This window comes from Azolla caroliniana, unplaced genomic scaffold (genome assembly GCF_043228905.1).
Source record: "Azolla caroliniana isolate FFs.n. ecotype wild unplaced genomic scaffold, voAzoCaro1.0.p SCAF_2, whole genome shotgun sequence".
Lineage (NCBI taxonomy): Eukaryota > Viridiplantae > Streptophyta > Polypodiopsida > Salviniales > Salviniaceae > Azolla > Azolla caroliniana.
In genome coordinates this window covers 17,791,775-17,804,958 of record NW_028230437.1, presented here as the reverse complement: position 1 = coordinate 17,804,958, position 13,184 = coordinate 17,791,775, and the positions used below count along the sequence as shown (strand labels likewise).

General features: G+C 37.4%; 1 protein-coding gene across 2 annotated transcripts; it reads right to left on the bottom strand.

Moving 5' to 3' along the window:
• Positions 1–264: 264 nt before the first annotated feature.
• LOC147867457 (Phosphoglycerate mutase family protein) lies at positions 265–12,202 on the bottom strand. Of its 2 annotated transcripts, none has more exons than XM_087315242.1 (5): positions 11,850–12,202; positions 10,100–10,199; positions 9,389–9,568; positions 9,106–9,223; positions 265–509 (listed from the first exon to the last, which is right to left on the bottom strand). In XM_087315242.1, exons 1-5 carry the CDS (start codon positions 12,181–12,183, stop codon positions 438–440), a joined length of 804 nt encoding a protein of 267 aa, XP_087171368.1. In that variant the 5' UTR covers positions 12,184–12,202; the 3' UTR covers positions 265–437. The 2 variants fall into 2 exon arrangements, with proteins under 2 accessions (XP_087171368.1, XP_087171370.1); XM_087315244.1 differs by having other exon boundaries at positions 10,100–10,227; positions 11,850–11,992.
• Between the last annotated feature and the right edge of the window lie 982 nt (positions 12,203–13,184).

The window sequence follows — 13,184 nt, the reverse complement described above, 5'->3', positions numbered from 1 at the left end:
GCTTTGATATGCTATATGCACTTAAAGAGTTCACCTATGACACCCCATGACATCACAAATTGCATTTGTACAATATAAGTTCATTGAAGAAAAACACCGGCGTTCACATCATAATCTATATGCATAGATATTATGGAATTGGAAATCCACTAATGGGAGTAGAAAAGAATCCTAGGTATTTCCCTCATTTATGTCTATCTTGATGCTTATAAAAATGAGATATAATCATTCTGAATTAAAATGTAACAGATGCTTCAAGACCAATAAAAACAATTTGCAATATACCACTATATTTCTGAACAAGATGCTCCACAGTTGTTAGTATATGCATGTCGCATAGCACCTTTTTCCATGTGATAGAAAACATCTCATGGTAATAATGGAATTGTTGGGAGAACCTCTAAACGCTGATGGGTGCTAATGCATTATTCACCTTTTTATAGTTCATCAAATCCATCTGGCTTTACAATTCCTGAGAGCTTCCAACCTCCAATTCCAGATTCAAATGCCTATATAAGAAAACAAATGTAGATCTCTCCCTCTCGCTCTATAACTTTCCCTCTCTCACTCCCTCCCAGTTCAAACATGCAATGTCTACTTTGGACAAATGTCGGAAGTAATGACAAGTGTCACCATTTGATGGTTAACATTTTACGTGATGGCCACCAGCCCGAGTGATTAACTTTTTAATGTGGACACTTATACCATGGGCATTCACATTAACAATTAAGAGGCATGTGAAATATAACTTTTGAGACCTCCAGCTAGAAAAGTAGAGTTGCTCTTGGTTTTGCTTTTCTAGGAGTTCTAGCACATTGTATTGCTTGACAGAATGATAGTTGAATGTAAGCATCGACAATGACCCTACTCCACGGTAGATATGGTTTGTTGGTCAGTCCATGAACTTTGTGGTCACTTCAATGTGCCTCAATTATGAATTTTTCAAGGGAGATCAGTGCCAAGGTTTGGGCCAGTTTGTGTATTGTGTAGAATCTTCTGAACTTTCATGTTTCTGTCCTATAGAGGATGATAATATATCACCATAATGACCATAATCATTAAATGGGCTGAGCCTAAAACTGTGGTAGTAGTTGGACAACAGGGATTCAGACCAAGGAAGTCAAGAACTGACCATTTGGCTACCCTAATGGGGACAACATATTCGGTTATTCATAAGACAACTTTTTCTGGCAGCTTTTGTGTAATTTCCGTAGGTCTTTTCATATATTGCATTTAAGTGTTGGGGTAAAGGCCCTAAATGACCCCTTATAGTGTGTAAATGTATCTAGGCCTATTTATAAAGGCCAAAAGTCACTTATCACTTTTTTGTTATTTTTGAGCCAAGTTCAGTGTGAACTTGGCCAACCCTAAATGGGTCATATAAAACATTAATTAAAAACTTTTGGATCTCACTTCGAAAGGTGAGCTCCTCCAACTGCCTCTCTCTTTCTATCTTTTCAGCCATTGATCTATTGCTACACCTAAAGCCCTGAGTGTTACTCAGCCCTATTGACAATTTCTGACCCTTTCAACTGGTATCAGAGCAGATTTAGGGTTTCCAACTGTTGCGCAGGTTGCTGTACAGCAAAGGTAAGGCATTCTACTGCGATAATCTTCAGTTTCATTGCAAAGAACCTTGCCCCAAAGCTTCGAGGAACTTCTTGGGCATCGCAATAGTCTATAACAGGTTGTTTTTAGTTGATATACAAATTAAAGCAAGTTGTTTTCAGCAAATTTATCCGTACATTTCTGCAAAACAGAGCCTAAAAATTGGGGCTTTTGCTCCTATATACATCAAAAAGCTGAGTATTAGCTTTATGTATGCTCTCTGAGGTCAAAAACAACAACATTAGTTTTTTTTTACCATAGATTAAGGTTCCAAAATTCTCTGCACAGAAAATTCAGAGATAAGTTTTTTTGCCTAAATTTGCTTTTGTGACCTTATGGAGCTGTGGTGCACTATTTCTCGAGGTTAGTCTCTAATTTTGGTGCATTTGACCTAAAATTCCAGCAGGTTAACCTCTTCACTATGCAACATGGCATCATCCTCGTCGATGTGAAGAATCTATTTGAGATTCAACGATTTGAGGGAACAGGTTTTGACTTGTGGAAGGAGACAATGCAAGGAATTCTTTTTCTGAAGGATTGTGATAAAGGTAAAGAGAGATGTTTGAGGGAGCAGCTATTGAGGGATGATGATCAGCAAACAGGACTGTACTAGAGATGAGAGTAGAGACACACAGATTTTTTGGTGTACCCAACCGCCTTGTTGGTACACAAGAAAAAAGGTTATTATATTAGTTAACCCTAAAAAAAGTAACTCCCACTAACTGTATGCAACGCTCATGTAGAGCTTTGCCAAGACTTTTTGTGAGAATATCTGCCGGATTATCCTATGTTTTGATCTTGATCAATGTGACTAGACCATCCTCCAAAACTTGTCTGATAAAGTGATGTCGCACATCAATGTGTTTGGTGCACAAATGAAACATGGCATTCTTAGCCAGATACATAGCACTCTAGCTATCACATCCTAACACAGGAGTATTAACAGACATGCCAAGAACTTTAGCATGTCTGCTGATCCATATAGCTTCCTTTGAAGCTTCTGTAGCTGAAATATATTCAGCTTCAGAAGACACTGCTCCATCAGCAACTGTAAATATATACCAGCTAGTAGACTTGTGTGTATCCAAGTCACCTGCCATGTTTGCATCACAATATCCCTGCAAACTTAATGCACCCTTCCCATAGCATAAACATTTTCTCTGTGTACCTTTAAGATACCTGAAAACACACTTGACAGCCTCCCAATGTGCTTTGTCGGGATTAGGCATATAGCGATCAACAACTCCCACTGCATAAGCAATATCTAGACGTGTAGCTACCATAACATACATTAGAGAACCACATGTTGATGCATAAGGAATTCCCTTCATAGCATTGACTTCCATCTCATCCTTTGAACAATCAGCCTTGTTAAGTTTAAGATATGAAGGCAAAGGAACTCCAACGGACTTTGCTTCTGCCATATTAAATCTGTTAAGCACTTTTTCAATGTGCTTTTCTTGTGACAAAAACAACAATTTTTCCTTTCTATTTCTACTGATTCTCATGCCCAAAATATGCTCTGCATTTCCCAAATCTTTCATAGAGAAGACCGATTTCAGTTGATCTTTTAGAGCATCAAGACTAGTCTTTCTTTTCCAAGCTAGCAACATATCATCCACATATAGAGCAAGTATGATGGGACTATCATCGATATCCTTTGTCGTGTATAAACAATGATCTGCATGGCTACGATCAAAGCCTTGAGAAAGCATAAAAGTATCAAACTTCTTATACCACTGTCGTGGTGCTTGTTTTAGGCCATACAAGTTACGTTTTAGTTTGCATACCAAATGCTCCTTGTTAGGGACTACAAAACCCTCAAGATGTTTCATGTAGATCTCTTCTAACAATCGGCAACGGTTGAACTGAACCGAACCGCAAAACCGCGGCTTAACGGTTAAAACGGTATGGTTTGGTTTGGTCTAGGTTCGGGTTTTTTTTAATGGTTCGTTTCAGTTTCGGTTCAGATTCAACAGTTAGAAACTATGGTTTAAACGGTTGAACGATTTTTTATATTTTATTTTTTTTAAATTCTAAAAAAATTTTAAAAACTATTTTTAAATAATCTTTTCAGTTTCATGCCTTATTGTCACTATTTGGAAACTTTTTAAAATTTAAAATTTGAATTTTGACCTAAACTGAAAACCGAAACCAAACCACGAAACCGTGGTTTTACCGGTTTAATGGCTTAATGGTTTGAATGTTTTTAATGGTTCGTTTAACGGTTTTGTGGTTCGGTTCGGTTCAGGTTTCAAAAATCTTAAACGGTTTGGTTTTGACCCTCTCAAACTGAACCGTTAATCTCTTCATCAATATCACCTTCATGGGCATCTCTTTGCTGTCCAACTTCTTCTGGCTCAACCTTTGGTATAGCATCATGAGGTTTATTTTCAGATTTTGTGGATGGCTGCAATTGCTGAAATGTAACGCTCTTAGAGTTCCCAATAGAGGAGCAAGCATTTTTCAGCAATTTTTCTTCATTAAAAACATCCCGGCTGCATACATTTTTCTGGACTGAGGTAACCAAATCCTATAGCCCATTTCACCTTCATCACCATAGCCCATAAAAATGCCCATGGTGGACTTAGCATCAAGCTTGTTTCTCAGCTCACTTCTAATGTGTACAAATGCATCACAACTGAAAATTCATGAATGGTCATATGAGGCTGGTTTGCCAAACCAAACCTCCTCAGGGATTCCATTCTTTAAGGACTTGTTGGGAGAACGATTACATATATGAACCGCGGTTTTTAATGCTTCTCCCCAAAATTCATGAGGGAGATTAGTTGTGGACAACATGTATCGTAGTCGCTCACATAATGTCCTATTATACCTTTCTACCACCCCATTTGACATCAAGTTATATGGAGCTGTAAGCTCTCTTTTAATACCATGTAAGTCACAAAAGGACTTAAATTCTGCAGATGTAAACTCACCCCCATTATCTGTTCTAAGACATTTCAGTTTTGTCCCTTTTTGGGTAGTCACAAATGCACAAAAAGATTTAAATGCATCACCTTTTTTTTTCATCAAGTACACCCAAATCTACCTAGAATAATCATCGATAAAGGAAATAAAATATGCAGCACCGCCCAAAGATTTTACAGGCATGCTACATACATCAGAATGCACCAAATCTAGCACATTTGGTTTACGAGAGACACTAGAATAATAAGAATTTCTCACTTGTTTGCCGAATAGACAATCATTACAACCAGTTTTGATCCTTTAACGTCAAGTCTTTTTATAGCAGAAAGGACTTCAAGGCCTTTTTGGCTCATATGTCCTAATCTCTTATGCCAAAGCTCTAAATGAGAGTCAAATTCAGCAATAGCAAGAAACCTTCCAAGTAAAGCTTTACAGTGCAAACAGTAGAGTGCCCTTTTTTGCAACCTTTCACAATAACCATAGATCCTTTCTTAAGTGTCCACAATCCACCACTGAATAATGTGGTGTAACCGTGCAAATCCATCTGTCCTATAGATAATGCCAAGTACATACCTAACATCTTTGAGCACGAGCTCTTGACCATTATCCAAAGACAAGTGTATGGTGCCAATACCATCAATATTGCAAGCACTATTGTTACCAATGTGGTAGAGCACTCCAAACAGGGAGTAACATGAAAAGAAGCCCTAGAGTCTACTATCCATGTTTGTATCAATCTATCATTGATTGACAATAAAGCATCAATAACATTTGTTTTGATGATTTGCATGTCTTGAACATGAGCTATGAAGGCATCACCTATAATACAAAGTACATCACCATCTTCACCAGATGGGTCTTCAATGATAACTTTTGAAGCCATATTAGCTTTCTCTGTTGTATTAAACTTATCATCTTTGTTTTTCTTCTTTCCTATATTCATCTTCCTTTCTAGTTCCATCTTCAAATATCTACAATCAAGTTTCTTATGACCTTTACGGCCACACTGATAGCATGTGATATCTTGTTGCTTTCCTTTCCCTCTACTCTTAATTCTATTTCTTTGTCATACATTTGGGTTCCTGTTATCATATCTCCCCCTAATATTGTATGCTGAACCACTACCTTCTCCGCTAGATTTTCTTCTGATCTCTTCATTGAGAATAGAGCCCCGCACACCATCGAAGGCCAAGTTGGGGCTATTAGACAATGAAACAACTAATGTTTCCCAATGGTAAAGTCATAAGTAAGAAGATAGCTTTGAGCTTGTTGTCAAAAACTGGTAATCCTGAATCTTGTAGTTGGGAGAGAGTACCTATGAATAACGATAGATGCTTTGTTGCACCTTTCAACTCATCAAGCCTCATACTGACAAGTTTTCTCATCAAATGCACCTGATTCACGAGAGTAGTATTCTCGTAAGTTGTCTTAAGTTTCTCCCAGACTTACAGGCAATAATCAAGCCCTCTATATCTACAAGAATCTCATCAGAAACAGCCATTTTAATATATGTAATGGCTTTCTTATTCAGAGTGTTCCATGCATCATTTTCCATGCTCTCTGGTTTCTTTTCCACAAGAACATCTTCACAATCTCTCAAAAAGAGGATGCCTAGCATATGCTCTTTCCTCAATTCGAAACCTTTTCCATCAAATCTCTTGATTTCAAAGAGGTTTTTCACTTCAATTGAAGTGGAGGCCATTGCCCCCAAAATTTATGACAAATTTCTTCAAAAACTGAGCAAAATACCAATAGGAAAAGGTCTGTAAGAATTGAAAGAAAAATGGAAGTGTTTTCTGCTGATTCTGAATCTAAAAAAACAGCAAAGCAGAGGAAACAGATTTGGCTCTAATACCAATTAAAGGTAAAGAGGGATGTTTGAGGGAGCAGCTATTGAGGGATAATGTTCAACAAACAGGACTGTAGTAGAGATGAGAGTAGAGACACAGATTTTTTGGTGTACCCAACCACCTTGATTGGTACTCAAGAAAATGGTTATTATATTAGTCAACTCTATAAAAAGGAGGTGTGTGAACAATGTGCCCACATATACGAATAATTACCTATTCTTTGAACTACAAACCTTTACACCTAACATGTGCCAATGCATTGGAGGCTGAAAAAACAGAGAACATGTCAGAAGATGCATGGCAGATTTTAAATAAAAAGGTTGTTACATATATTAAGATGGCTGTTTCTGATGAGATTTTGGTAGATCTCAAAGGCTTGGTATCTGCTTCCAAAATATGGGCTAAACTGAAGGCTACATATGAAAACACTACACATGTTAATCAAGTACATCTTATGCAAAAGCTTGTTGGCTTGCAACTGGATGAGTCTAAGAGTGCAGTTGAACACTTGTCTTTGTTTACAGGCACCTTATCACAGCTCCAAGACTCAAGAATGGCTTCTTTTGATGACAAGCTCAAAGCCATTTTCTTGCTTATGACACTACCTGACTCATGGGAGACATTGGTATACCTGACTCATGGGAGACATTGGTAGTCTCGTTGTCTAATAACCCCAACTTGACCTTTGATGGTGTTAGGGATTCCATACTCAATGAAGAGATCAAGAGAAAAGCAAGTGGAGAAGGTGCTAGCTCAGCCAACATGTTAGAGGTAGGGCAGATAAGAGAAGTAACTATGTACACGAGAACAAAAGTAAAAGCAAGGAAGGGGGAAATAGCAGCAGAGGTAAAAGCAATGATGTAACATGCTATCAGTGTGGCAGGAAAGGCCACAAGAAACCCAATTGCCGCTATTACAAAGCAGAACTTGAAAGAAAGAAGAATTTAGGAGATAGGAAAAAAGACAAGACTGATGCACAGGACAGCCAAAAGGACAAAGAGAATGCCAATTTGGCCTCTAATGTAGTCATAGAGGAGCTGTCGAATGATGAGGACATTTTATGTGTTGGTTTTTCAGCTGTTGATACTTATGCATATGATGCCTCTGTAAATGTTCATTCACATGACATGTGCATCACTAAGAATGATCTTATTGATGCTTTGTTGACCATCAATGATGCATTGGCCCAAACATGGATAGTTGACTCTGGTGCTTCATTTCATGTGACTCCTATCAAGGAGTGTTTTTCTACTTTTAAAGCAGGCAGCCATGGCCATGTATACCTTGGAAACAATCATGCATGTTCTATTGAGGGTATTGGCACTGTGCTTTTTTCTACAAATGGCACTAATGAGCTGGTTTTGCATAATGTACATCATAGTACATAAAATTCATGTTCGTCTAGCATAACATTCTTTTTCCTATGTTGGAAAACGAATGTGAATGTTATTCAAACATTCTTGTGTTGTTTTTTTGTTTTTTTAAGGTTTTTTTTGTTTTTTTCATTTTTTTAGGTTTATTTACCTCATAATAAATAGTTAATCCAAAAGTATGGTATTTACCATTCTTTGAGGGTGTTTACCATACTCGAATGATTGAAACATTCGCGAATGTGAATGCACGTATGGTACATATAGTTCATACTATGATGTACGTTATGTACTAGGGATCAAGAAGAGCTTGCTTTCTGTGGGTCAAATGGATATGCATGGATATGCATGGTTATAGCATTCTCTTTGAGAGAGGATCATGGAAAATGACAAAAGGTTCAAGGCTGATTGTGAAAGGAACAAAGATGGGAACTCTTTATTGTTTACAAGGAAATGCTATATCAAGCAAGTTTATTGCTTTGGCTGAAGTTCACTCCCATATGGAGTTGTGGCATAAGAGACTTGGCCAAATGAGCCAAAAGGGTCTCACTAGGCTTTGTAATCTAAAGAAGCTTGATGCTAAAGGTACAAAGCTTGACTTTTGTAATGAATGCCAATATGGAAAGCAAGTGAAGCGTTCCTTTTACTCTGGTGTGTCTTGTAAGTCTTGTGTAATTGATCTTGTTCATTCTTATGTGTGTAGCATGCCCACCAAATCTATGGGGGGTGCTATGTATTTTATTTCATTTGTTGATGATTTCTCTAGAAAAATATGGGTTCAATTGCTTACATCTAAGGATGAAGCCTTTGCTACATTTAAGCGTTTTCATGCATTTGTAACCACCCAAACAGGCAGAAAACTGAAATGTTTGCGTATAGACAATGGTGGTGAGTATATCAATGCCGAATTCAAGAAATTTTGTGAAATTTTGGGTATTAAGAGGGAGCTGGAACATTTGGCCCACTACCTTTGCATAGGTTATGAGGTCATAACAACTGATTTCCAGATTTGGTTTAGAGGTCTGTTTATTCAATTGAAGGGCACATAAAAGCTAAACTTTCTTGTTTGTTTTTTGGGTATCATGGAACATTTGGCCCACTACCTTTGATACATCATGTACCATTTCCTAGATGACAGTTAATCTTCCACCAACCAGAGAGTTAAAGACAAATAATCCACTCTCTATAGAAAAGACCAGGTGCCCCAGCTGATTTGCATCATTTCAATCATGAATCATGAGCATTTGAGCAAAATGATGCCATTAAAGATCTAAATCTAGATTACCCCACCAAAACAAACCATCTCTGGACAAGACATTAGCTGAAATAATCACAAAGGAGAATACCTCTTGCCAAGAGGTGGCAGATGTTTGGAGTAAAGCAGCATTCGCAGTCTTGAGTTCTACAGCTAATCCTGAGAAAATACTTGCAGCCTCTTCCCAACCACGATTATGACCCATACACCTTGTAGAAGCCACAGCTGCAAGTTTATAATTGTAAAGAGAAGAACTTGCAATAGTTTGTAAGCTTTAGAGGAAAGACATATGTGCCACCATCTTGGACTTTAGAAAAATTCATCAGCCTCAATACATAAAGAAAAGAGAAAAATGAGTTAGTCGAAATGCTTACATTACTGTAGAAATATTGTCTCCTGCATATTTGCAAATGGTCTCTTTAAGATGTTGCGCAGTCTGACCATCCATTGCAGATACAGAATAAAAGCTTCCCAAAAAATGTACTTCAACACTTTCTAATTTGGGAATCTGTTCCTGCATTATCTTGAGCGTCTCTCGTGTTCTTGCAGAGTCACTGTTTCACACAGATGAGTTCAAAGAAAATTCTGTAGAATAATTATTCCTACCTTGTTGGTTATTTACCAAATCCCCAGATTCCCAAAATATCCCCAAGTTTTCAGAAATTAAGTATGATACTACACATGGGTAAACAAATTATTCTACACAGAAATTTCAAATTCCCCTGAGTTCCTTTATTTCTCCAAATGGCCGAGTTTTTTATGTTTCCCAAAAACATCCTTGGTCAGGATAAAATAGGGAATGGATCAATCATATAATTTCTCTAACAGAACATATAATTGAGAGGAACAGAATGAATTGACAGCATAATTTCTCAAATAACACATATAATATCTTTTCGAGGGTTGACCAAGGCCATGAGTAAACAATAAAGAATTAGGGGTATTTGGGTAAATAAGGAAAACTGAGGAGTATCTCTCTCTAAAGGGTATTCTGGTGAATCTCCAGATCTACGGGATATTTTTGCGTTTTTTTCCTAAATTTAATTCACATCAAACCTTGAAATTCCAACTGATTCTTGATCTACCTGCAAAGAATGAGATCAGGAAGCCATCCCACCAAGTTTAACTTGCTCGCAAGGCTTGCTGACGCTGAGCGTCCATGCTCATTCAATGGCCTATCATGGTCTGGCATTTTATCACCTTATCAGCATGTCTATAAACAGCCAGTGAATTCTCTAAGAATAAAAAGGCGAGATAAATAACCGATATGTTACAAATTCATCTTACTCACCGACATAGAATGAAAACAGAGTGGACCTCATAATTCCAGAAACTTCCTAGTTTTTAGTAACCATATAACGAAAGCATAAGAAGCACATATGATATAACTCACTCCTTGCCGCTCACTAGAATTTTCTGTTGACATTCACTATCATGAGTGTGCCATTAATGTTAAAGAGCTAACATTCCAAACAATATGTACACCAGATAGAACTAGGTTCTTGCTTGTCACTTGTATTCTGTACCATGCTCACAATCAACATGGCTACTTATGAATTATAAAAAAAATGTAAAGCACTCAAACAGTGCAAATTAGGTATATGCTACTGCCAGAACTCTACATCACTGTTGGAACATCATCCTCTATGTCTCTCGATCATTTTAAACTAAGAAAACACTCGAATGTTTCAGGAAAAAGTTTATCCATGTATATATTGGCACCACCAACATCAAGGATCAACTATAGAACCTTGATTCATTTGTAATATGTGTAATCAGATATCGTTGAGATCATGAAGCTCTAGTTTTGCAAGTAGTGAGAAGGTTCACACCTTCTGGATAGTTTACTGAACAGAGATATTTCTTTTGCGGGCCTCACATTTTGCATTTCAAATAGATAAATTATGAAGAATCAAAAAAAAATTGTTTGCTATCTTTTATTTTATGACAACCATATGCATCCCAGACATTGGTGATGAATCACATCCAAACATGTGGATATTGCCTAACTCTAGAGGGTTGTCTAAGCATTATGAATGGACATCTAAGACATTGGTTTCGTCAGTCATTGCCATCAGAAGTAGCGTTTAGTTAAAATAGATCCTTCATAACTAAATGGATATCGTGAAAGTGTTTCTAAATATTACTCTATTGATTCTTCATAGAGATCATTACAATTGTGAATAACAAATATCAACGATGACTCACAACACTTACAATTGAGGGAATCGACCATTTAATATGCATGTGTTTTTCTTCTATACCCATCCCACAGACAGAAGCCTTATTATACATTAGATTTGTGCATCTTAGCTTTTTCATATTAGACTTATATTGTATTCATTTGCCTTCATGAGGAGGTCGTACAGATTTCGGTATCTGGATTTACACACCATGAAAATAATTTATTGTTCATAAACACACCGAGAAATGTAATTTTTTAAGTAATTTCTAAGTGAAAATGTGTTTTTCTCATCATGACCAAAAAAATTAAGTGTTGATGAAGGAATTCAAACCCAACACAATGTAAAAGGGGAAGAAGATAATAAAAATACCCTAAAAAGAGATGAAATCCATCAAGAAAAACCCCTAACATTTTGGATATTCACCAGAACACCTTAGGAGTTCGAAAATTACCAGAATACCCCGATGTAGTACAACATTTACAACTACGTGGTGTTTGTGGTAACATTTCTCATCTTACGTGTATACTTGTAAATACCCAAACGTGGCACATGTTGCTACAGAAACAGTGTGCAAGGGAGAGCAACAACAAACATGAAAAACCCTAAAACAATTAGAAAACAGAAAGAAGATCAGTAAAAAAAAACAGACCTTTAACGGAAGGATCAGACCAAGAGCTTTTCCCATGGCGGAGAAGGACGAGCTTTCTTATAGTCGGTGGAGAAGAGAGGGATGTATCGGGAGTAGAGGTCTCTGTGGTGAAGATTCGCGTGATCTCAAGGACTTTCCTGTGTCCGTACCTCTCGATCTTCAAAGGAATCTTTAAAGAAGGGAACGCTCGAAAGGAAAGCAGAGATGATTTCTGTTTCCTCTGCATAAGCCATGGACGACAGCTGTACGAGGAAGATGAGGAGGAGGAGGATGCCGACGATGAAGAAGAACAGAGGGAGAGGGAGAGGGAGGGGGAGCAGAGCTTGAGCTCCATGTCCTCGTCTCTCTCGTTATCTCTTTGTCTTTAACATTCTATCTATCATTTTCTTTCTGTGTTTTATCTTTACACACACCTATCCAACCAAAACCAAATGCTTCTCTTGGTTTGTATAATAGAATCAACGATAAGCGTATGGGCTCAAAAAAATGGTAGGAAAACTTCTAGACCGGCTTGGCTTCCAAAAATACCATAGCCCCATTGATCACCTTGTCAATCTTCGAGTGTTAATGGAGGAAAGTCGTGTTAGATATAAAGGTTTATATTATTGTTTTGTAGACTTCAAGAAAGCTTTTGATATGGTACCACGTGGGCGTCTTTGGAGGCGAATGGAAGAACTCGAGGTGCCAAGTGAATATATGCCTGCAATTTCCTGAATATATGAGAAGGTTATATGTTGTGTGTATGAGAGATAGCCTTTCAGATTTTTTCAATAGCACTATTGGTGTTAAGCAATGATGCCCATTCTCACCAACACTATTATGATCTATGCATTGATGAATTGGAAGAAATGGTTGCAGAGTTTGTAAAGGAAGAATGTGTTGAAGAAGTTGTGATTGGGAATGTTGTCATTATGTTTTTGCTATATGTGGATGATGTAATGCTTTTTGCAAATACTTTAAGAGATGCATAAAAGCTTATGAAGGCATTGGAAAAACTTTGCATGCATACTAAATTAACTGTCAATAGTTCTAAAGCAAAGATTATGCTTGTGAAGAGCCAGAAAAGTGGTAAACCATGCATTATGTACAATAATGAGCCACTTGAATGTGTGGAAAGCTTCAAATATCTTGGCCTTGAAGTTCTTTCAAATCATAGATGGCATGAATGTGCTACACGCTGCTTAGAGGCGAGTAAGCGAGCATACTATGCATTTGAGAACACATGCAATCATGGAGATATTAAGTGTTGGGTCTTAAAGAAATATATTTTCGACACTTTGGTGACACTGGTGCTTCTCTATGGGGTGGAAGTATGGGACAATAGCATTCCTAAAT

Bases quoted from the DNA above. Each gene is read 5' to 3' on its own strand.
- LOC147867457 (XM_087315242.1), bottom strand. From the start codon at position 12,183: ATGGAGCTCAAGCTCTGCTCCCCCTCCCTCTCCCTCTCCCTCTGTTCT. The intron at 10,200-11,849 runs GTCTGTTTTTTT...ATAAAATGCCAG, and splicing joins GTCTGATCCTTCCGTTAAAG to ACCATGATAGGCCATTGAAT. The intron at 9,569-10,099 runs GTAGATCAAGAA...TGTGTGAAACAG, and splicing joins CCTGATCTCATTCTTTGCAG to TGACTCTGCAAGAACACGAG.